Source organism: Pezoporus wallicus, unplaced genomic scaffold, assembly GCF_028554395.1.
Source record: "Pezoporus wallicus isolate ANWC-B61680 ecotype Strahan unplaced genomic scaffold, APGP_CSIRO_Pwel_v1 contig_7363, whole genome shotgun sequence".
NCBI lineage: Eukaryota > Metazoa > Chordata > Aves > Psittaciformes > Psittacidae > Pezoporus > Pezoporus wallicus.
In genome coordinates, this window is record NW_026641434.1 from 462,294 (window position 1) to 485,479 (window position 23,186).

General features: G+C 42.4%; 1 protein-coding gene across 11 annotated transcripts in view; it reads right to left on the reverse strand.

Moving 5' to 3' along the window:
* CAST (calpastatin) overlaps window positions 1-23,186 on the reverse strand; it is a 63,805-nt gene that overhangs the window by 34,787 nt on the left and 5,832 nt on the right. For 7 of the 11 annotated variants that reach the window (XM_057423918.1, XM_057423909.1, XM_057423912.1 and 4 more), the window contains exon 3: window positions 14,103-14,174. The exons of 2 other annotated variants lie outside the window; for them this stretch is intronic. In XM_057423918.1, the coding sequence (XP_057279901.1) occupies window positions 14,103-14,174 (72 nt within the window). Of the gene's footprint in view, window positions 1-4,585; window positions 4,636-14,102; window positions 14,175-23,186 lie in introns of those variants that run through there. 2 more of the 11 variants (XM_057423916.1, XM_057423917.1) reach the window with 2 other exon arrangements.

The window sequence follows — 23,186 nt, forward strand, 5'->3', positions numbered from 1 at the left end:
AGTTTCATTGTGGAAGTAATCACCATCATTTATTTTCTGGGCAATTTACATTGTAATTTTTCCTTACTTACTTTTCCACATGTGATTATCTGCAGGCCTGTCTTATCTACCAGGGAGGGGAGGAATCTTGGAGGTCAGTTACTTTTTCTGTAACTCAATTCTAATTCAGCCTAAAATTCTTAGCTAATGTTGTTACTTTGATGTCACGGAGCTCATTACTCCCCTGACCCAGTAAAGTCCCCCAGCTTTGCACTGGCTGCCATAAAGCAAAGCAAGTCAAAGAGGATTTAGTATGTAAACCTGCAGATCAACTTGAATAAGCAGTTTGTTGAATTCATGCTTTTGTGTTTCAGTTCTTCAGTATACATGGTTTTAAATCTCCATCTTCAAAAAGCCAAAACCAAACCCAAACCAAAACAAAAAAAAAACCCGAACAAAACCAAACCAAAAAATCCCACAAAACACAATCAAAAAACAAACTAAAACCACCACTACCAAACCCCCTAACTCTAGGGATGCTTCCTGCGTTAAAAATATTCATATTCTCACCTGGTGTGACTACAACCTGAAAACATATAAAAACTGTTACTATTATTACAGATTAAATTTCTACAACTTGACAAAGATCACAAGTAACAAAATTTTAGAGATAAAGTGACACCCCTTAGAGCTAAGAAACTTCGTACCACCTAGAAAAAAAACTGATCTGCCCAACCACCCCTAGATCAGATGTCTGGTTTTAGGTTTCTGGATTTCAGCAACCTATGTCAAAGTCCAAAGCATAAAACTGGTACGTTTGTCTTTATTTTAGTTACTATTAAGTCACAATTAGGACTCTCAAACAGCTTTATGCTTGAATAATAAAAAAATAAAACACAAAAAAAACCTGAGGGCTGTGAATAACAACTGACTTTAAATCATTTTTGTACCATTTGATTTTTTTTCTTGAACTTCCAACACCGCACTTTATGCTTACTTATATGCTGGAAGTTAGGGATACACAGAAAAATCTAGAACTATCCCACAGCATCTTTTTGCCATCTCTTACTGTGTCTAATACTTTCACAGGTTTTTTTGTTTGACTGTTTACTTCATTCAGAAGCAGAAGAAAAGAATTTGCTACTTGATCAGAGGGTATGCACAGTACCTAAACATCAAGAACCTTTACGTACTTGGCAGCTCAACTTGTAGCCAGAAGAAATTTAAACTTCAGTATGTAGCATAGGTACTGCTCTATAACCCTTACTTAATAGCAACTTCATGTCCTTCCATGATTACTCATGTTCTTCCATGACTACTACAAGTGATCTAGAAAGAAAGACAGTAAATACTGAGCAGCGTAATGGAATTCATCTGTGGCCTTCAGATTCTTCCCATATGCAAACAAACCACCACTTCAGTATCACAGGAAAAACACTCCTTTGTTCTTTTAAATGGAGTGAAAAGCGAAACCACAAACTCGCTCTGGTTTTATATGCAGATTATACCTCTCCAGCATCAAACGGAGGCTTTGTTTCACTGGAAAAGCTTTTTAACTGAAGCATCAGCCAAGAAAAAAGTGTGTTATTTTCAGACTTTTCATTATCAAAGATGTTCATTTTACTGTTATTTTGATGAAGAGTGATCTCAGTATTTCCACTTGATCACAGAATGGGTTGTCTAATCTGAAATTTCCCTCAGCTATGCATGGAGAAATACTCAGAAAAGCTATACTTTTGAGCAGGTAAAACTCCTCACTGCACATACATAAGTATCATGAAAAGAGTTCTGACAGCAATAACTTGTTTAGAACTCCCCACTCTTATTTCTTCTTAGAATCTGCTCTTCGATTACCTACTTTTGGAAACTTCCTGTTTCCATCACAATAAATTCTACAAGCTGGCACATACTGAAATTTCACTTTCATTCAGTCACATTCAAATATTAGAAGCAGCGCACCAGTACTGTCACCACTCTTCTCAGGTTCCCACTCTGTGCCACATAGCATTACAGAAATGTACAAGCTGCTTGTAGCTGTAGCAGAGATCTCCTCTTTTGTAGGTAGCTCAAAAATCTTCTTTTCAATTCTACCTCCTGCAGAAGGTTAGTATTTAGCTGTAATTACTACTGTTAACTGCTTCAATTTCTGCACGTTGTTTTAAATAGCAGAATGTTCCAAAGCTATCAGCAGCAGCAAACTGTGAGCTGATAAGAAAACTCCAGGAACACACACAATTAGATGCCAGCCACATGCCACACACTGCTGCTGAGCTCAGCTAGGATTTGCGTTGCTTGGTCTGCAGAACACCCAGGGACAGCATGTGAAGAGGGACAGCATGCAAAGCCCTTCTCAACAGACCTGGAATAGAAATGGGGAATTACAAACAAAACTGGTATTCTTTAAACAGGAAGTTACTAAGATTGAAGTGTTGTGTAAAAGAGGACTTAATACTGGAGATCTCCAAAGTTATAACCTTGGTTATTTTCATTAAAATAATTAAACTAGGCAATACTCAAAATGGGTGGCTGGCAGTCACAGAGCGATTCTCTGCATTAGAAATGGTACTTCTCTGCCCCAGGCTGCAGAAGTAAAATGTTACTCACAAAGCCATGTAAACTGATACACACATTGTCACGAAGGCACTGGCCACCAAAGTGGACAGAAAATAATACAGGGGGATAAACAAAAATTGTCAAGACAAGGAATCTTCATAGAACTTTGCTGCTGAAACATAATCTAAGGGTAATACTGCATAACCTGGGAGGGGTTTTGCTATTTTTCCTTAGATCATCTTAGAAAAACACAACACTGTTCTTCTATTACTACTTTAAAAGAACCAGATTGGGGCACTTCCTGCTTCAGCACTGCCTCTTAATTCAGGTTCTCTTGCAATTGCTTCAGAAGGGCCCCTTGCATACTCGAGGAAGAGACATGTTATTGTTCAGTTAAAAAAAATCAGAATCTCCACCTTCGCGAGGCCTTGTCCTCCCGCACAAAAGCTCCCTTCCTGGGGATCAAAAATATTAGTTTTCTAGTCAGTTGGTTCAAGCACTAAGCAAGGCATAAAGGCAGGCATAGAGCTGACTTCTTCCAGAACCAGGAAGTATCAGTTCCTTAAGGCTCAGAACTTAGGTTTCTGAGCCTTAAAGGAGTTCCTGAGGAGCTCACAAGGCCACTGGCCTCCCTACAAGATTCTTTCTTTGGCAGAAGAGACTTTGGACAAGGTCCCAAGCTTTTGTTAGAGCAGGTTCTCCTCCCTCAGGAAAGCAGAAAGCAAAACTGGTAAGAATGAGCACGCTGGAGACCAATTTACTAAAAAAGCAGTTCCTTTACTTTCCAGAAACAAGTTTCTCCTCTGTCCCCATTCCCAGTACTCCAAAAGGTACCACCTTCAGGGCAACACAGCTTCTTCACCTGGGTTTCAAATTGGGAGCATCTGCTTAAGGAGCAAAGCTCCAACACTAGAGCTGTGAGAAATACTGGCTAAGGAACTCATCCCTGAAACTCCAAGATCAGGAAGAGAATTTTCTGCAAGCTCTACATACACCACTTATCTAACTACTCCAATTAAAACAAAGGAAAAAAACAAAACAAAACAAAGGCAAACAAAAGCACCATCTTACAGAAGAGTCTGACCATAAGAAATACATTAGTCTAGAAAAGAAAATGCCTCACATAGAAGAAATTACTACCCATCATGGTTTCTATAGAAATACAGCATGGAAAAACCTAGCTGTCAAAAAAAGAACAGATCAAGAACTCAGCAGGGTTGTCTGCAATGGTCAAGAACTCTGTGTTACTCAACACACTATCTTCACTTTCTCCAAACAGGAGTTAGTATACTAGTAGCAATAATAAAACAGTGGCATAACTATTATTATAATAATAATCTAATTTCTACTATTAAAGAAAGAGCAGTAACATACAATTTATTGAAAAGTAGTATTTTCCCAGATGTTGGTTGTATCTTTTAGCATTTTTTAGGTATCAAGTATAATAATCTCTTTTTGCCAGTAAGTTATTGATACCTAAGCACAACTCAGCCACCAAGTTGCTCATACAGATCCCCACACCCTGACTACGCAGTATTTTCTATGTGCCATAGGCTTACCAAGCTCTTGCATTTGTATGGCAAAAAATTACAAGGGTTTTTGATGCAAGAGCGTGGGTTGTTCCTGTTTGAAGCAAATAAAAATAAAACCAAACCCAAAAGAAATTACAAACAAAACTAAACCCCAAACAAAAAATACACAGAATAACTTAAATACTGCTTTAAAACTGCTCTTTATCCCTCCTTCCTTCAAAACTATCTAAACCACTTACTGTGTAACGTGTAAAACATGGAGTCTCACACAGCGTCTAAAATTACTCTTTCCAGGACGTTAAAATCCCTTAAAAGTCTATTCACTACACACAGCCAGTTCCAGAGTGCTGCTGATGCCACGATCATGCTGGAAGCCCTGGAAGTCAGCAGGGGCTGACTTTTGTGTTACGTCAGCCCACAAAATTCCCGGAAAAAAAAAAAAAAAGAACTGCAAAATAAACGTAAATCAGCCTAAAGCAGAGGCAGCAGGAAAGCAAAGCCAGTACGAATAGCTAACTTACTTAGTACTTGCGTGCTTCCTGCTTCCATCAGGAACGTCAGCACACGGCTGCTTCTCGCGACAGCCGCAGCGGGCCCTGGTTTTGGTAGGTACCCGCCAAGCCCTCCGTGAGTGGTGTGCCAACAGCTCTCCCCTCCCAGCAGCACGGCCGTCCCACCTCCGTCCCACAACGCCCGCACCAGCGGAGGGAACCTGAGCGAGCAGCTCCAGGCCCCGACAGCGCCACGGAAGTGCCAACGCAGAGGAGCTCTGCCCTCTGCCCCGCAGTGCCTTGCTGCATCCGGCATGAAGCCGCAATGAGCAAACCCATCGCCTTCTGAGGGCGCGTCTGCACGTGGTTTGATAAGGTTTCCCCAAGTGCACATGGCTGTCATTAAGCGGACAGAAGGCACGGGGAGCCATGCGGAAAAGCTGGCATAAAATGCCTGCCAGGATGGCACAACTCAGGGATGGCGTTACTTTCAGCTTTCAATAAACAAAATTTCCATCTCTGGAGTCAGGAGCATTGGTGCCAAGGGAAGGAACCTACTAATTTCCCCTTTCTCAACAGACTGATGTTTCTTTCAGAAGTTTATGGGTCACCCCCTCTCTAAATCTGATTATCCAGACTCCCAGAGTACATAAATGTTATTATCTAAATAAATTGACATGGTTGAGCCCATTAAGGCTGCTGAAACTTTACTAATTAAGACTATTATTAAGACTAACAAATCAAAATAGTTCATATGAATTTTAAAGGCACTTCTTGAGATACCAATAGTGCCTGCTCTTTATTTTTTAATTGTATTTTTTCCTAAAGAATCAAATTCTCAACACCTGTTGTATTGGAGAGGCTTTTATATAGGTTGTGAGGTTGTTTTTCTTTTTTTAAAGACCCCTCCAACAAACCTTTCAACCATTATTTTCTTAGTAGCCTCTATGCCTCCCTTTATCTCAAGGGAGTAAGAACAAAAGTCAGCCCTAGAAATGGAAGTAGAAAGGGGAAAACAAGATATGACACAGGCTGATGAGAAAAATACCCCATTTTTGAGTCAAGTACCAAGTATTTTTTTTGTGAAATGATGTATTATTTTGACTGCCACACAGCTTTTTACAAGTTGCAACTTTTGCAATGGTCTCCAGATCATTCGCTTCTTTCATAGCCCTGCTTTTTAAACAAGATGACCTTGGGTGATGGATGCCACATGCTATGATGTTACACAAAACCAGCTCTTCCATGCAGAACTGTACTCCTGCAGCTTCCAACTTTTAACATTTTAGTCTATTTTTGCCATGCCTCTGTGTGCACTAATGGGGGAAATTAGAGACACCCTCCATCCCAATCCTCAAAGTTATGTTATAATATCAAGGTAATTTTAGGGTAAAATGCACCAGCTACTTCCAGGATGGAATGCGGCTGATATGCACAGAATCCACCCTAAGACAGCACCCCAAGCAACCCTGAGACGTTGGCATATGGTCTCAGCATATACAAACTGAGCAGAGGGTGGAGTGGAGCCAACACATCATGGCCAGGCTCTCTTACAATCCCAGCAGGAAGGGGAACGTGAAGGCACCATGTAGTGTACATAAATCACCTCACAAATGATGAAGGAAGCTATATTTTTATTGTAGAGAGAATTTCAAACCAACCATTAACAAAATATGTATTACTAGAGCCACTCAAGCTCAATAGGCATTTAGTTAAAGCTCCATAAACACAGAATTAAAAAAATGAAACTTGTATTACTATGTAAAACCTGCAAATATAGAAGGGCCTCCTAAAAGATCAGGAAGCCTGAGAAACCAACCCTGATTTATGATGAGAACTGACAGCTGAAGAGGCTTTGGCCTTGTGTAGGCAGACCAAGAAAAACAAAACTAACAAACCTCTAATCAGGAAAGACATTTCCTTGAGGTCTGGACCTGGACATCTATCTGAATTACAGAACCACAGGATGGTTTGTGTTGGAAGGGATCTTAAAAGCTTATCTAGTTCCAATCTCCCTGCCTCCCTTCCACTAGACCAAGCTGCTCAAAGCCCCACCCAACCTGTCTTCAAGAGTCAGCAAAACATGATTAGGGTGTCCTTTTGGTGAACTATCCTCTTTATAATCTCATTTTAACAATAAAAATCACATCCACAGCTCAGAAGACCCCTGCACAGGCTAGGAGGCCCTTCCCTAAGCATGTGTAGCAAGACAATCCATTACGTAACATTATGCAAGTCAGTTGACCAACTGGTAAATGGTGGAGTTATGGAGACTTGCTAATTTGAAGTAAATCATATAAATATGAAAAACTGAGGAGAGAAAATTAGGGAAGACTCCATCATGACTGCTGGGATCAACTGATGGGCTGAACCTGTCTTCTCCCCCCACAGGAACACCAGATGGTTATGAGCTGTACTTTATGTGTATTTAACAATCAGTTTTTAGCTGGCTTTATGTATGTTATTTTCACACTTGCTCTTGCAGTTACCGTATTATATTATCAACAGCAATCTTTGAACTTTAAGCTATCACTGAGTTATATCATAGAAATTCTCAGCTGAGATCTATTTTGTGCGCATTTCCAGAGACTTAAAATTGACACGAAATTGACTTAAAATTGGCTTTAAAAATTTACTTAAATTTTTAACTCGATGGGTGAATCTGTTCCCATGAATTCTGAATAGGATGGCCAAATCACTCTCTGATACATTGTGCTGTCTGGTTGAGCACCTGCTGAGGGCTCTGACAGGCAGATTGGATGCAAGGATCTCCCCTTTCCTGGGATGGTAACAAACCCATCAAACTGACAAGTGAAGGGGTAAGATCTTCTCCCTTCTTGGAGGTAAACCCCTTATTGAGGTAAAGACCCCTTAATGTGACACTGCTACCAAGATGACCAGCACTCATCTCCACATGGACACGGTTCCTGTGATTTTCACATGCAGGACTACGTGCTGGCAACAGCCCTGAAGGCAGCTTGCAGGAACAGCCTCAGGGATTGCCATGGTCTTGCTGCAAAACACCTATAAATTGAGGATCTGTGCACCACAACACAAATCTACTCTAAGGAGAACATGAAGCGGAAGTTCTCAGACCATTTAAATGTTTTCCTGAATAACCTCAAGATTTAGAGATAGCCTTTTCAACCTTCACGCTATTAACTAGTAACACATAAACAAATTTAAGCATTTCACAGTATCACAGTATCACAGTATGCTAGAGATTGGAAGGGACCTCGAAAGATCATCTAGTCCAATCCCCCTGCCAGAGCAGGAACACCTAGATAATGTTACACAGGAATGTGTCCTGGCGGGTTTTGAATGTCTCCAGGGAAGGAGACTCCACAACCTCCCTGGGCAGCCTGTTCCAGTGTTCCGTCACCCTCACTGAGAAGAAGTTTCTTCTCAAGTTTAAGTGGAACCTCTTGTGTTCCAGTTTGTACCCATTACCCCTTGTCCTATCATTGTTTGCCACTGAGTAGAGCCTGGCTCCGTCCTCGTGACACTCCCCCTTTATGTATTTATAGACACTGATAAGGTCACCCCTCAGTCTCCTCTTCTCCAAACTATAGAGACCCAGCTCCCTCAGTCTTTCCTCATAAGGGAGATGCTCCACTCCCTTAATCATCTTCGTTGCCCTGCGCTGGACTCTCTCCAGCAGCTCCCTGTCCTTCTTGAACTGAGGGGCCCAGAACTGGACACAATATTCCAGATGCGGTCTCACCAGGGCAGAGTAGAGGGGAAGGAGGACCTCTCTCGACCTACTAACCACCGCCCTTCTAATACACCCCAGGATGCCATTGGTCTTCTTAGCCACAAGGGCACAGTGTTGGCTCATGGTCATCCTGTCGTCCACTAGGACCCCCAGGTCCCTCTCCCCTACACTGCTCTCTAACAGGTCGTTCCCCAACCTATACTGGAACCTGGGGTTGTTCCTGCCCAGATGCAGGACTCTACACTTTCCCTTGTTATATTTCATCAAGTTATTCCCTGCCCAACTCTCCAGCCTGTCCAGGTCTCACTGGATGGCAGCACAGCCTTCTGGCGTGCCAGCCACTCCTCCCAGCTTAGTGTCATCAGCAAACTTGCTGATAGTACACTCAATTCCCTCATCTAAATCACTGATGAATATATTAAATAATACCGGTCCCAGTACTGACCCTTGAGGCACTCCACTAGTTACAGGCCTCCAACTAGACTCAGCCCCATAGACTACAACTCTCTGGCTTCTCTCCTTCAGCCAGTTCACAGTCCACCTCACTACCTGATCATCCAGTCCACACTTCCTCATTTTAGCCGTGAGGATGCTATGGGAGACTGTGTCAAATGCTTTGCTGAAGTCAAGGTAGACCACATCCACCGCTCTGCCATCATCCATCCACCGTGTTATTTCCTCATAAAAGGCTGAGATTGGTCAAACATGATTTCCCCCTGGTGAAGCCATGTTGACTGCCCCTCATAACCTTCTTATCCTTGATATGCCTTAAGATGGCACCAAGGATAAGGTGTTCCATCACTTTCCCAGGGATGGAGGTGAGGCTGACCGGTCTATAGTTACCCGGGTCCTCCTTCTTGCCCTTTTTGAAGACTGGAGTGACATTTGCTTTCCTCCAGTCCTCAGGCACCTCTCCCGTTTCCCAAGACTTGGTAAAGATGATGGAGAGTGGTCTAGCAATGACTTCCGCCAGTTCCCTCAGCACCCGCGGGTGCATCCCATCTGGACCCATGGATTTATGGATGTCCAGATTGCTCAACTGGTCTCTAACCCATTCCTCATCGACTAAGGCAAACCGCTCCGTCGACCTGACTTCATCTAACATCTCAGGGGTACAGGGCTCTTCAGGACTGCCTGCAGCAGAGTAGACAGAGACAGAGACAAAGAAGGCATTCAGTAACTCTGCCATCTCTTTATCTTCTGTCACCAGGGCACCCATCCCGTTCATCAGTGGGCCTACATTGCCTCTGGTGTTAGTTTTGTCTGCCATGTATTTGAAAAAGCTCTTTTTGCTGTTCTTGACCCTTCTTGCCAGGTTTAATTCTAAGGATGCCTTAGTCCTCCTAGCTGCCTTCCTACATCCTCTAGCAGCAGCCTTATATTCCTCCCAAGTGGCCAGCCCCTCCTTCCATGACCTGTAAACTCTCCTCTTCCACTTCAGCATACCCAGCAGTTCCCTATTTAGCCACGCAGGTCTCCTGGCCCTCTTCCTTGGCTTCCTACGTGTCGGGATGCTCCGATCTTGAGCACGGAAAAAGCAGTCCTTGAATATCAACCAACTATCTTGGGCCCCTTTACCTTCAAGCAGCCTTGCCCATGGGATTTCCCCTAGCAATTGCTTGAAAAGGCCAAAGTTTGCCCTGCTAAAGTCCAGGGTTGCAATTCTACTTGGTATTCTACTAGTCCTACCACACAAGATCCTGAACTCCACCATCTCGTGGTCACTGCAACCAAGGCAGCCCTCAACCCTTACTGCTTCGACCAGATCCTCCTTGTTAGTGAGGATGAGATCCAGCAGCGCTCCTCTCCTGGTCGGCTCATCCACCGTTTGCAGGAGGAAGTTATCATCCATACACTGGAGGAACCTCCTGGACTGCAGCTGGGTTGCCGAGTGGTCCTTCCAGCAAACATCAGGGAAGTTAAAATCCCCCACGACGACCACAGCCTGTGACTGTGAGGCCACTCTCAGCTGCCTGTAGAAGGCCTCGTCAACTTCCTCACCCTGATCCGGTGGTCTGTAACAGACACCTACAATAGTAGCCCCCCTGCCAGCCTGCCCCTTAATTCTCACCCACAGACTCTCAACTCGCTCATCACCTGTCCCTGGACAGAACTCGGTGCATTGTAGTTGCTCCCACACATAAAGAGCAACCCCACCACCCCGCCTGGCTGCCCTGTCTTTCCTGAAAAGGACATAGCCCTCCATGACTATATTTCAGTCATGTGAGCTGTCCCACCACGTCTCTGTAATTGCCACCAGATCATAGTCTCCTGACTTAACACAGGTTTCCAACTCCTCCTGCTTATTTCCCATGCTGCACGCATTGGTGTACAGGCATTTCAGGGAGCGAGCTGAGCACACCGATTTCACCCTAGGATTGTAGGAGGCCTCCCAGTCTTCATTAATTCTGGAGCACTGCCCCACTGGGGCAAGCCCAGCTGCAACCCCATCCCCCTTCGAATCTAGTTTAAAGCTCTCCAAATGAGCCCTGCTAATTCATGCCCCAGCATCCTTTTGCCACATTTCTGTGGATGTTCCCAATCAGTACCGTGACTTCACATGATTTCTGCTCAAAAATTCTTTCCTTCACAATAAGGTGACTGCAAAGCTCACAAAATCATAGAATCATAGAATAGTTAGGGCTGGAAAGGACTTTAGGATAAAAAATTAGTGACAGTTAAATAAGGTATGTAGCAGGAAAAAAAAATAAATCCCAGCAAATAGACTGACAGTAGGCATCACTTCTGATGATAATCTAGACAAATCTGTGACAAAATTCCCAGTCTGCTCCATAAACAGTAGGTATTCACTCAAAGACATTCAGTAATTGAATAATTGTTCTTTTTTTTCTTGTCATTTTCCTGTTTGTTGCAGAAGAAAGCAGACTGAATCCCCCTTTAAAACAGTGTTAATTTGGATGCCAGCTGAAAGTAACTAACCTTAAATTTCTTAAATTATTAAGATCAAGAAGCTTTCTCTTGATCAGTCAAGTCAGAAACAAAAATAATTCTCACTAAATTTCCACTGTTGTTGAATTCTTCCAGCACTGCTTCAATGAATTGTCCATGAAAGTAGTATGAACAAAAATTCTCACTTCACTAAGCTATAGCAGCCAGCAACAAAAAGAAAATAATTACTCATTAAGAGCAATGCTAAAAATCTACTACATAAAAAGCAGCAAAACATCATTTGGTATCAACAGAATTACCATATAGGAACACAAAGATCCAAGAAAGATCACTGGATCTGGCTGAGTGCAAATATTAGTGCCTATTTATAGCTATAATTGAACACTGAGCTAGAAATTTGCTTTCCTGTTGGCTATGTAACTGGCAAAACCAGTTTAAAACGTTGTAAAGAAAACACAGCCGCTGGTAGGGTACCTTCTGCAGAGGAAGGAGGTTAGTTCAGCTTTAATTCCTCACTGCTGCCTGCTAATAATGGTAGCAGTGATCTCCTAGTGTGTGCACCTTGGCAGTGCTGAAAGATGCTGCTCACAAGCAACAAGGATTGTGGGAGATTGTTAAATTTAGAAGATATAATTAAGAGAAGGTTTAGCCTAAATGAAGGAAACTATTCATGGTCAAGTAGAAACTAAAAAGGTTAAGCTTCAAATACCTATTAAGAGTCAATTTTAAGACCATGAGGTCAGTATTTTCATAGTACTGGACAAACAACAAGTACTGAATATAACACACAGCCTAAGTTGCTATAACCTAATATAAAACAATTCCTGGCAATTACAATACGTCACATTTTTTTCATGATGCTCAATAGCATCACAAGAAATTGTGCCTCCACACTTAATGTAAATTATATGCTTATAACAGAAAGAACACATACAGAAAAAAAGACATAAAGATGTGTTGGTTAGAAAATTGAATGTGAGCTTCCATGGGACCATGCAGGTGGCAACTGGTATGTGAGAAGATTGTACTTGAGCCTGTTCCACCCCTTGCAGCTCCCAAGGGAACTACAAATGTACAACTATAATCAGCTTAACTAGCAGGAGACAGGCCCTGCCAAACTGTAAGGAACAGACAGAAAAGCAACAAAAATGTTGGGCTGTCTTCAGCGATAGATAAATGCATTGAAAGAAGGGGACAACAGGATTTATATATCCCTATGTCCTACTTCTTAAGAAAATAATAAAAATTAAGAAAATTATAAATTTAAATTATATAATTTAAATTATAAATTATAAACTTAAATTTATAAATTAAGAAAATAATAAAAATCACATTCAAAAGCAGAAACACTTCCTGCTGATAGGATCTTTTAAATGATGGGGTATCTCCAGATATGGAATACTGTCACACATTCAAGTGACTCTTTGCTGTCAGGCTAAGGAACAGATGGCCTCATGTCCTGTGGGGAACCAGCACAACGGAAAGCACTTTGCACACATACAAGGGAGTTGAAAGTGTTTTAAAAATATTTTGAAGAGTGGTTTTGAAACCCGAAAGTGCAAGATAACCAAAGAACAAGATATCGGAGCAAGACAGATGAAGACATCTGTCTTGTCTATACTACCAACTAGCAGCCAACTACATCAGTCTGTAAGTACTATCATCAGTATTGGTGTAGTGTGAATTGCACTGGACTGCATGCCAAATCACTCTCCCCTTGAGCAACTCTCTCCTTGAGCAGGAGTTGAGAGTCGAGCAACTCTCTAGGTTAGAGATTCCTTACCTGAGACTGAGATCCTTCCTTACCCAAGACAGAGAGATTCCTTACCCATGACAGATCCTTGATAAGTGACTGATAGCATGCTGAATTAATGCTTTGAAGCATTACTAATTCATATAATTAATCAATATTATTATAAACATTGAATGGATAATTCCATTAGACACCAACCGTTGTTCAAGTCTGAGACTTAGTTTGGACCCAGCTTTAGAGAGGCTCCAAAAGGAGTTCAGAAAGCAAGGGAGTCCACTCATAGCTCACCGGAGGGGCTGTCTTTACTCTATGCGTCTCTGGTCTCTGTGTGAATCTTCTAACTCGATTCTAACTCAACCTTCTTTTCTACATTTCTTCCATGCAGTAATTAATAAAGTGAACCTTGCCATCAAACTTACTGAATTGTGTCAAATCACTGTTAAACTTTGTTAAATTCCATCAAACTTGTTAAACTGTTGAATTATTATTTTACCTCAATAAAACATACGCTACTTCTCTCTACTCTTGAGTGAGGTGCATTCCACTTGCACAAAACAGTGACCATCAACTACAGCCATTAGTTCACATATAACCACCATGAGAAAGCATACTTTCAGCACCCTATTTCAAACATTAATAATCTGTAAGACATCAGCACACTTAATGTGATCCCTGCTTCTCTTCAGGAAGCATGAACTGCGCTCCTATGCAAGTCATCTTTTAATACATTGGATGGTAACTTCCTGACTGACTGAATTGTTCCAGGAGCTATGAAAGCAGAGACAGTTCTCACTGCTTCAATGTCATCAGGCCCATTGAGTAAAGAGAATCCAAACATCCAAACAATACTGAACAGTGAGAAAAGAACCATAGCCCTGTAAATCAAATGAACTTTGCCACTGATACCAATGGGACCAGGATTTTAAAAAATAACAAGGAGACTAACAACATGTGAAAGGAGAGAATGTAACCATGTCTATTTTTTCAAAAAGTCAGTGCTGGCATTTTGCTGACCTGCACTCCTCTTTAATTTCAATTCACTACATAAAGAGCATTGTAGTGTTGCTGAATGCTGGCAAACCAACCGTTTTCTGTCTCATTGCAGGGAATGAAGTCATATCATATCCTTTTGACTTCTAAAAGAGACAATTCCTGTAAGTATGCATTACCTTAACAGCAGAAGGTGCTTCAATTGTCTGTGTTTTGAGGGGTTGGCTAACACTAGCACTTGCTGGTTTCTTCTAAAAAAAAAAAAAGACATAATAAAGGTCAGAAGTGTTGATGAAGAAGGAGAAAAGCCAAGCAGAACTGCAAACAAAGCAGTATATAGAAAGGTACACTAAAAAAACTGTCCATTAGAACATTTTATACAAGGCAAGTCATCCAGAAATAATTTCTATGTAACTTTAATTGACAAAATTAATTTCAGTTTTGCTTAGCCCAGAAAAGGCTGTTATGTTGCACTTAAATCTGGGCCATTTCCTGCAGCAGAGTGACTCCATTTTAATTAACAGTTAAAGCAACAGTAACCATATATACTTTAATGAAAAGTATCAATGAAAATAAGGTTGGTAAGCTATGCTGTACAGACTTAACTTGAACCACCACGCAGAAGTTAACATTATACCTCAGGAAGTAAAGATGTAAAGACAAAGGCAGAATAATGGGTTTTCTAGTCAGTAAATATTCTTTCAACTGAAACAACAAAGCCATGACAACCTCCCATTTTTGACCAATGCAATGCCATTATCATCAAGTACCATCAGGTACCGCTGCAAAAACTCAGCAACTGCTGAAATCACACCTCACAAAGTCTGGATAAATAAGAGATTAGTAATGAATGCAGCAAAAAGCTTTTTCAGGTTCTTGGAGGCAGCAGATGGGTAAGACCTATTCATTTCTCTGGTAAGCTGAAAATCCACAACACAGCTAAAGAGTACAGACTTACATTATCCTCTACAGACAGGGAAGTCTGCAGAATGACCAGAGGTTCAATAACCAACCTCATATGCAAACTCAGAAACACCAGTTTGCAACTGATGGGATGCTAGGTACTGTAACAGACTGAGAGACTCTGTCATTAAAGACCTCTTTCATTAATTCCACCTCTTGCTCTCCAAAACCAGGACAGCATCTCAGATAAACAAACTGCACATTTAAGTCACCCTCCAGCCAGAGCCTGGGGCACTGGGCCACCCTTATGCAAGACTGACATCACAAAAATGTGGACCAGATTGACAAAAAGTGGGGTATTTACATCAAGGATTTCACACTTCACACTGGTGACACTGGAAACAGTGACATCCAAGTAAGACTTCACAGCTTGTTTCAAAAAACAAGTATAATAGTGATTTTTCCAGTTAGAGGGATGTTAGGAGTGTGACTACCTCCACCAGACACTCCAGTCCAGGCACTCCTGCCTGACCCACAGTGCTGCCCAGTACAGACCAGTACTACCCAGTACAGACCTGCATAGCTTCTGGGGCCCAGCCCAGCACCAGGCTGATTGGTGGGGTTCCAAGTTCATCCAGGAACAAAACTAAGCACATATCCCGGAGACAGATGAGCAGGCAGGACACTGGCACAGCCAGCTGCACTGTTGTCCAGCAGCACCCACACACTCAACTCACCATAACAACCAGCACCCACAGCTGTGTCTCCTCCTCTGGGGCTCCAGAGCCAGGAGGGCACTAGTGCAATCACGCACTCAGCACCCTCCAGGCTTATGAGCATGGGCACTGTTGCAGGTCCCCCCAGCACCGTCATGGCCATTCTGCCACCTTGGCACCCCTGCCCATACCCCAGCAATTTGATGCTACCACGGGTCCCCCTCGGTGCTTGCTGCAAATACGCAGTAAACACAACCTCATCCCATCAGCACCCCAAACTCAGCACGGACCCTCTGCCCACATGACACCCCTGCCCAGACTGGGGTCTCCTGCTCACCACTGGCCCAGCTGCAGGTTTGCTGGTGAACACATGCACACCCCACACAACAAACCCCTGCCCTGGGGAGGACACAGACACTCGCCTCCCACCCTGCAGCTGGCACCAGCACCAGGCTGTGATCCCTCTATGTCCACCTATCAGCTGGTACCATCCCACTGACCCCACCAGCATGCCAGACCCCCACCGGGCTGCCAGCCTCATCAGCTGCAAAGTCCAGCTCTGCTGCAGCCTCCCCAGAGCCCACCCACTGCTGCCACTGCCCACGGTCATTTCTGGTTGTTGCCCCCACTGACACTAATTGCTCAGGTTTGGTATCTCTGCACTTCTGTCCCTTCCCTTCCTTACGCTTCCAGCTGAGGAGATAAATATCTTTATGCCCAAGTAGTCAGGTTTGTTCTTATTGCAGCCTCCCTCATCTTATTTACATGACCAAGTAGGCAGGTTTGTCGCTATTTTCTCCTCATGGCTCCTTTGACCAGATGCCCCTAAATAGCAGACACTCTCCTTCCACACACCCTTCAACCCTCATTACAATGAACATTATTAATGCCCTTCAGAAACCAGCAGTCCTCCGGCCCTAGGTGGCAATGCTCCTGAAGGCAGGTGACAGAGGTGTGATGCACTGCAATTTTCTAGAGACAGTACAGAGATGCAGAACACTTTGGGTTTTACTGATGTAGTGCATTAAAGACTCAGTAGAAAGTATTAGCCATAAACGCTTCAGCTTTTAAATAAGTTATTAAGTTGTTGAAGGAACAGAAAATTTTAAGTGCTACCTCCTTCCATTTTCAAAAACAAAAGGAAAAAAAAAAACCTCAAAAAAGAGCAGACCTCAGAAGAGCAATCAGTACACCAGGTATACCTTCATTATTGTAGCTCCCAGCTTGCACCTCAGGCTCAACCTTTGGTTCAGGACCTCATGGTCATGGTACTCAGAGCTTACTTTTGGTACAGAAGTATTTCTAACATAATTATGATGCTCTGAAAATCCACAAATAAATTACTGTTTTGAAGAGGGAGTTTTTATAACACCTACCAACATACTCAAAAATTTCAGGCACAAGGTGTGGCAGCCTGACCCTGGCTGGATGCCTTGTGCCCACCCAGCTGGACAGGGGAGAGAAAATACAACAAAAGGGTTGTGGGTAAAGGTGAGGGTAGGGAGATGATTCACTAATTACTGTCATGGGCAAAACAGACTTGACTTGGGGAAATTAGTTTAATTTAATTAGTTGGCTTCTTTTATTACTAATCAAACCAGAGTAGGTCAATGAAGAATAAAACCAAATCATACAAAACCTTCTCTCCACCCCTCCCTTCTTCCAGGGCTCAATTTCACTCCTGAATTAACTACCTCCTGCCCCCACAGTGGCACAGGGAGATGAGGAAAGGGGATTGTGGTCAGTTTGTCACTAGCAGCCTCTGCTGCTATGTCTCCTCAGGGGATCACAAACTGTTCCAGGGAGAGTCCCCTACAGGGCACAGCCCTTCAGGAACTGACAGCTCCAGTGTGGGTCCTCCACCAGGTCACAGGTCCTGCCAGCAAACCTGCTCCTGTGGGCTCCTGTCTCCATAGGGCCACAGGTCCTGCCAGAAGCCTGCTCCAGCACGGGTTTCCTACAGCCTCCTTCGGGCCTCCACCTGCTCTGGCATCGGGTCCTCCCTAGGTTGCAGATGGATATCTGCTCCACCATGGGCTGCAAGGCACAGCCTGCCTCACCATGATCTGCACCACAGGCTGCAGGGGAATCAATCTGCTCTGGCACCTGGAGAACATCCTCCCTCCTTCCTCACTGACCTTGGGGTCTGCAGAGCTGCTGCTCTCATGTATTCTCGCTCCTCTCTCTGGTTGCAGTTGCACACACAGCTTTTCCATCTTTGCAAATATGTTATCTCAGAGGTGCTACCACTGTTACTCAGCCTTGGCCAGCAGTGGGTCTGTCTTAGGGGTGGCTGCACTGGGTCCATGAGACATGGGGCAGCTTTCAGCATCTTCTCACAGAAGCCACCCCTGTAGCCCCTCTGCTACCAAAACCTTGCCACATAAAACCAATACACAAGTCTAGCCGGTTTCCCCACATTCCCCTCCAAGCATGAGCTAGGAAAAAACCTAATAGAGTGAAATAAATCCTTGCCCTGAGCATGAACTTCTGTTAATCAATTAAACAGTATGAAGGAAAAATTGTTAATGTGTACATTTTTCTGTTTCATGGTAAGTGGAACAGCAATAAAGATACACAGGTAGGAGAGACAGGAGAAAAAGAAGCAAATAAATTCTCTGGAGTAGAGAAAGCCTACCTAGAGATAAGGTACATGGAAAGTTAAGCCACCACAGCAAATCATTACGCTTTGCTGAATACTCATCACAGCAGGCTGAGGGATACATTTCAGTTCCCAGGGCTATCTTTCAACAGTAACTTCTTTGGTATTTACCCCTTAATGCATTTGTAAAAACAGAAAAATTCACCACATCATGCTGCTAGGTTCATCCTTCTTTAACACTTATTGAAATAATGGGTTTATGTGCTTCCCAGCATCCTCCCCACAATGCCCCTTCCAGGCAAACCAGCTCTGACATCCTTTATCAACAAATCCATTAGAGCTGTTCCCATCTTTTCCCCTTCCTAGAAGTGGAAAAGTTTTTTTTTCCTGTGACAGTCTCAGACACAATCAGCTGAAGAAGCACCTTGCAGCTGTACTCACATCTCCTTCCCAACCTGATAATAATAGGCTAATGAATTACCAAAGCTTAGCTTCTTTAGGAGAATCAAGAGCCTGCACAGAATTGTGCATGAAGGAATGAAAGCTCTGGCATACAGGTACTTACAACTTACTCTTCCTTGTTAGCAATGGCTTCAAAACAAAAAGCCAAAACATTGTTTCAGAGTGAAATACTAATTCCCCACATTTAATAAAGGGGAGATAAAACATGTATCTCTTTGATATGTAGATTTTCTGAGGGAAGACATGATTAAGACTGATGTCTAGAAATAAGGAATAAATATTCATTTTGGACTATAACATTCAAGTGTTATAATACTGCAAAGAGAATGCATATAGTTGTTTTAAATAAAAAAAAAAAAAACAAGAAAAGAAAATCACATGAGGAAAGAATGTGCAGTCTCTTGTCCTAGAAATGCTTTTGACAACTACCTTTTGAATCTTAGCCAAAGAAGAACAAAAAGAAAGTGAGACAGGCAAAGAAGCTGGTTCTGTACTGCTCAGAAACCCTCCACTCCTCCACTGAGGATCACACTCCCCTGCAGCCACCAGGTGCTCTTGCGGTGGATAAAAACTCAACCAATGCAGTTTAAAATAAATAATTTGGTACCAAAATGCAAAGAAGCCTCACAAATGCTTCAGTCAAAGTTATTTATGCACTTCCATAACCCAGACTAGTACTGGGCACCCCAACAGATTTTTATCACTCATGAAGTCATTACTCAACGTTATACCCCTGGACTCCGAGTAACTGAATCCTGCATGACAAGCATCAGGATTAAAAGCTATCCCAGAAATCCTGAGGTCAGAGCAAAGAATCAGCTCCAAAAGGGCAGTGATGCTTCAGTGCCAATTAACATTGTCATCTTTTCAAACTAAAGAATGTATTTCCTGTTAAGAATAATGAGCTGAGCTAGCAGTATGTATTTTGTCTACACTGCTGTAAAGCATGAATCAAAATGGCAGGATGCATTAGGAGGGTCTTGTTTCATACCATAGCCGGTAAAACTTGGCCCCATTCTAAGCTGGGGCTTCAAATTCCTAGAATATATGATTCTGTCTTCCTTTTAATACCGCATTTTTATGTTCAGATGCCAACAATTCACAGGCTAGTTTTTTAGACTGATACAGAAGCTCTCCTCTGTTTTTCCCTCTATGACAGTAAAAAGAGGATAGGTCTTTCCAAGGAAGGAAAATGAAATTTCCTATTCCATATACTTTTCAATAGCATGCTGCAAACATGTTGACTCAGAACCACAATGTCAACACAGTGAGAACACAGGCAGATATGCAAAAAGAGCAGCACATCACTTACTCTTACTGGATTCAGGTGCATCCAAGCTGCAAACATGCAGCAACTTCAAGTGCCTGAGCAACCCACGAATTCCAACAACAGTCTTTTCTGCTAGCATCTACCAGACATACATCCACAAGGAATTAAAACGTTTCATTAAAGCTGATTTAGATCAAGAAGTCTCCTTCTTAGAATGTGAATTCAACAAATGTAAGGTTCTGACAACCAAGACATTATATCCTTGTGACTGGAACCTTTGTCTTTGAGCAATGACTAATACAACCATAACACACACACACTTTCATGGTCAACTATGCTAATAAAGAAGTGTGTATCTTCTTTTGATTACATATTCTAGCACACCTGCAGTTTCCAGCTTTGTCCCTCCAGCAAATCTTTCACCTCTGTCTACAAGACACCAGGTATAGATACACATATAGATAGTTGCTCATCACTGGACTAACAGATTATGTGTATTTCAACCTAAAGCTGACCATTCCTGTGGCAAGTAGATCCCCCAGTCTATCTAGACGTGCTTGAGTAGCACCAGTGAAATAAGGCAAGGCAGTATGAGTGTCTTTGCTAACAGGTAATGAAGCAAAGATCAATCGGATCCAAGAGCAACATGGCCCTATGAAGCAGGATTATCACAGTCCTAGCCCCTCTGAAACCCTTCCACAATACCTTCTCTCTTGTGCTAGATGCAATGCACTGAGTATTAATGCAACCAAAGGACTTCCAAGTAACTGCCACAGGCTGCTGTGAAGGATCAGGGTTAAAGTAAAAAGGGTATATTAAATCTAAGGCCACATCTTAATTCTGTTCTCAGAAATTAAACAGACTAAATTTAGTATCCTAGAAGGAAGAGTTGGAACCCTAGTACTACATTAAACTTCATGTTTCCAGCCACTGAGCAGAGGAGGTGAGAGCTGGACACTTGGGAAGAGTGGCAGGGAAGGACTGTGTCCTTCCTTTACTTTCCAGCCTGCGGAGCCATTCAGCAGAACAGAGGTTGCTGGAAACTGCTGAACTCACCTGCTGTCTGTCTCTTCCAGCCAATCAGTTGGCTCTAGCTGTGCAATTTAAGTGTCAGCACCCTCCAGTGTAGTACAACAGAGTGGATTTTAGAAGCTGCATTTTCAAGTGAGGAGTAAACACAAACTGCAGCTGCCAGCCGTGCTACCAGTACCATGCAGAAAGGGAGGCCTGTTCCATGATTCAGATGGAAAGGCTCACGGCCTTCAGAGAGTTCATGGCTTCGCCTTTGAGCTTAGAGGATGCTGTTTATTATACACTGAGTGGACCAGCCTGGTACTTGGCAACCTGATTTCTTTTCTGTCCTACTGAGCAGTTGGATGACCTTAAATGAGTCAAATCCAGCTCTCTGTTTCAGCACCTCCCATTCCCCACATTTTATCTAAGTCACTCAGGTAATATGTCTAGTCTCCTCTGTACAACATTGGAAGATCTAAGGATGAAAGGACTGTGTGATAGTCAAGCAATAAGCTACTAGAAACAAAAAGTAAATACTTCTGGAAGGAACAATCATGAACTAACATCTGTTAGTACATCACAGATAAAATGCACATACTCCCCACTGTGATTGCATGTAATTCCAAAACTATAGTGTTATTAAATAGATCATCTTCACACTGGTAACTCCTAACTCTTTTAAAGCATTATTTTATCACATTATGATGCTAGAAATGGAAAAATGTAATGGAGCCATTAAATCTCCTCCACACCTCTGTCCAAGTACATGTCTTGCCAAGTAGGTTTTCATTTACGGAAAACCTGCTGGGTTTTTTTCAATCTACTTTTAAGTCTCTAAGAATGAAAGGCTTGAGAAGTCCATTCTATGCCTTACACATTTTGAGCTCTCCTTGATGAAGCAGCTAATTAGCATCTGCCACTCACTATATACCCAAAGAATCAGAGGAACAAAGTCATTTATTGTTATTTTTAGCTACACAATGAGTATACAGGCTTTTACAATTTTCCCTTCAATATGAATATGAATTCTTCAAAGACCTTCATGTCTTCTTGTCATTTTTATAATGCATTACCAAATCTTTTCTTGTAGGGAGGTGAACAAACTCAATATGCTAGACAAGGTTGTCTACAGGTATCTACAGATAGATCATAAATTTCTGCTTCAAAAAGCAGGCGTAACCTCTGACTTTTAGACAATATATGACATTGAAGACTCTTAAGAAAGCTGTACAAAGATTTTAATTGCTATCTCAACTGCTTAAAAATATCAGAGTGCTTTGGAGGTGGATGTGAACCAAGGTGGGCCTGAACCTGTTCAGTGGGCCTAAGGAAAAGCGATTTGATCTACTTTCCCTTTTAAGTATTGTAAAGTAAATGAGGAACAAGTCAAATACAAAAATAAATTCACAAGAGGAAGCATAAATGCAGGATTCTAAGGACTCAAAAAGCAAAACCTTCTTTTACTAGCTAGAAATAATGTTCCCAGTGAAAGGTCAGAAGCAGTAACTCCACAACCCAAACTATGGGCTTCAACTCCCAGCCTTCCCAAGAAGTCAGCACTTCTATATTCAGAACAACATGCAAAGAATTTGGCATTAAACTTAGCATGTATAAAAGAACAATGCTATTTAAGCAGTAATTAAAACTGTCCAGAGAGGAAAGGAGGAACACGTTCTCAGGCTAGACAAGCCTTCCTTGGTATTTGGACAGGAAAGAAAGGTAATTGCTTTAATCATCCACTTCAGAGGATGGCAGTAAAAGCATGCACTGGCCTTGATTTGCACTGCAGTTAAAGGCACCACAGCTTAGACAAAGTTATTTTCCACATAGCTTCTGCTGTGAATATAGTACCAGGCACGCCTATTTCTAGCTTCACTGTGTCAGTGACAGACATTTGAAGCCAACATGTAGACAGTTAGTAACAGGCATACATACAAATTCTTCTCTTTCTGTATCTAATGTTAGCCTTCCTCAGGGAAGGTCTGCTCCTGCTTGCAATAGAAGAGATTCTTGGGGAACTAATTATCAGTACCAGGATTCACATTCTGACTTGGACACCTCCTCTTTGTAATACCAGCCTGACTCACTAGCACACAAGGACCTACCTCCCAGTGGCTAACAATGAGACAGCTGACCTTTCCAAGTACTGTTCCTAACACTGCCTGCAACCCATATTGCTTCTGACTATAAAATTGCTTCTATAAACCCAGTGTTATAACCCAGCAGGGACTCTTGAACCAGTTCCTGAGGAAGCAAGACAAATAAATATATTTTCTAAAATACAACATGGCCCACA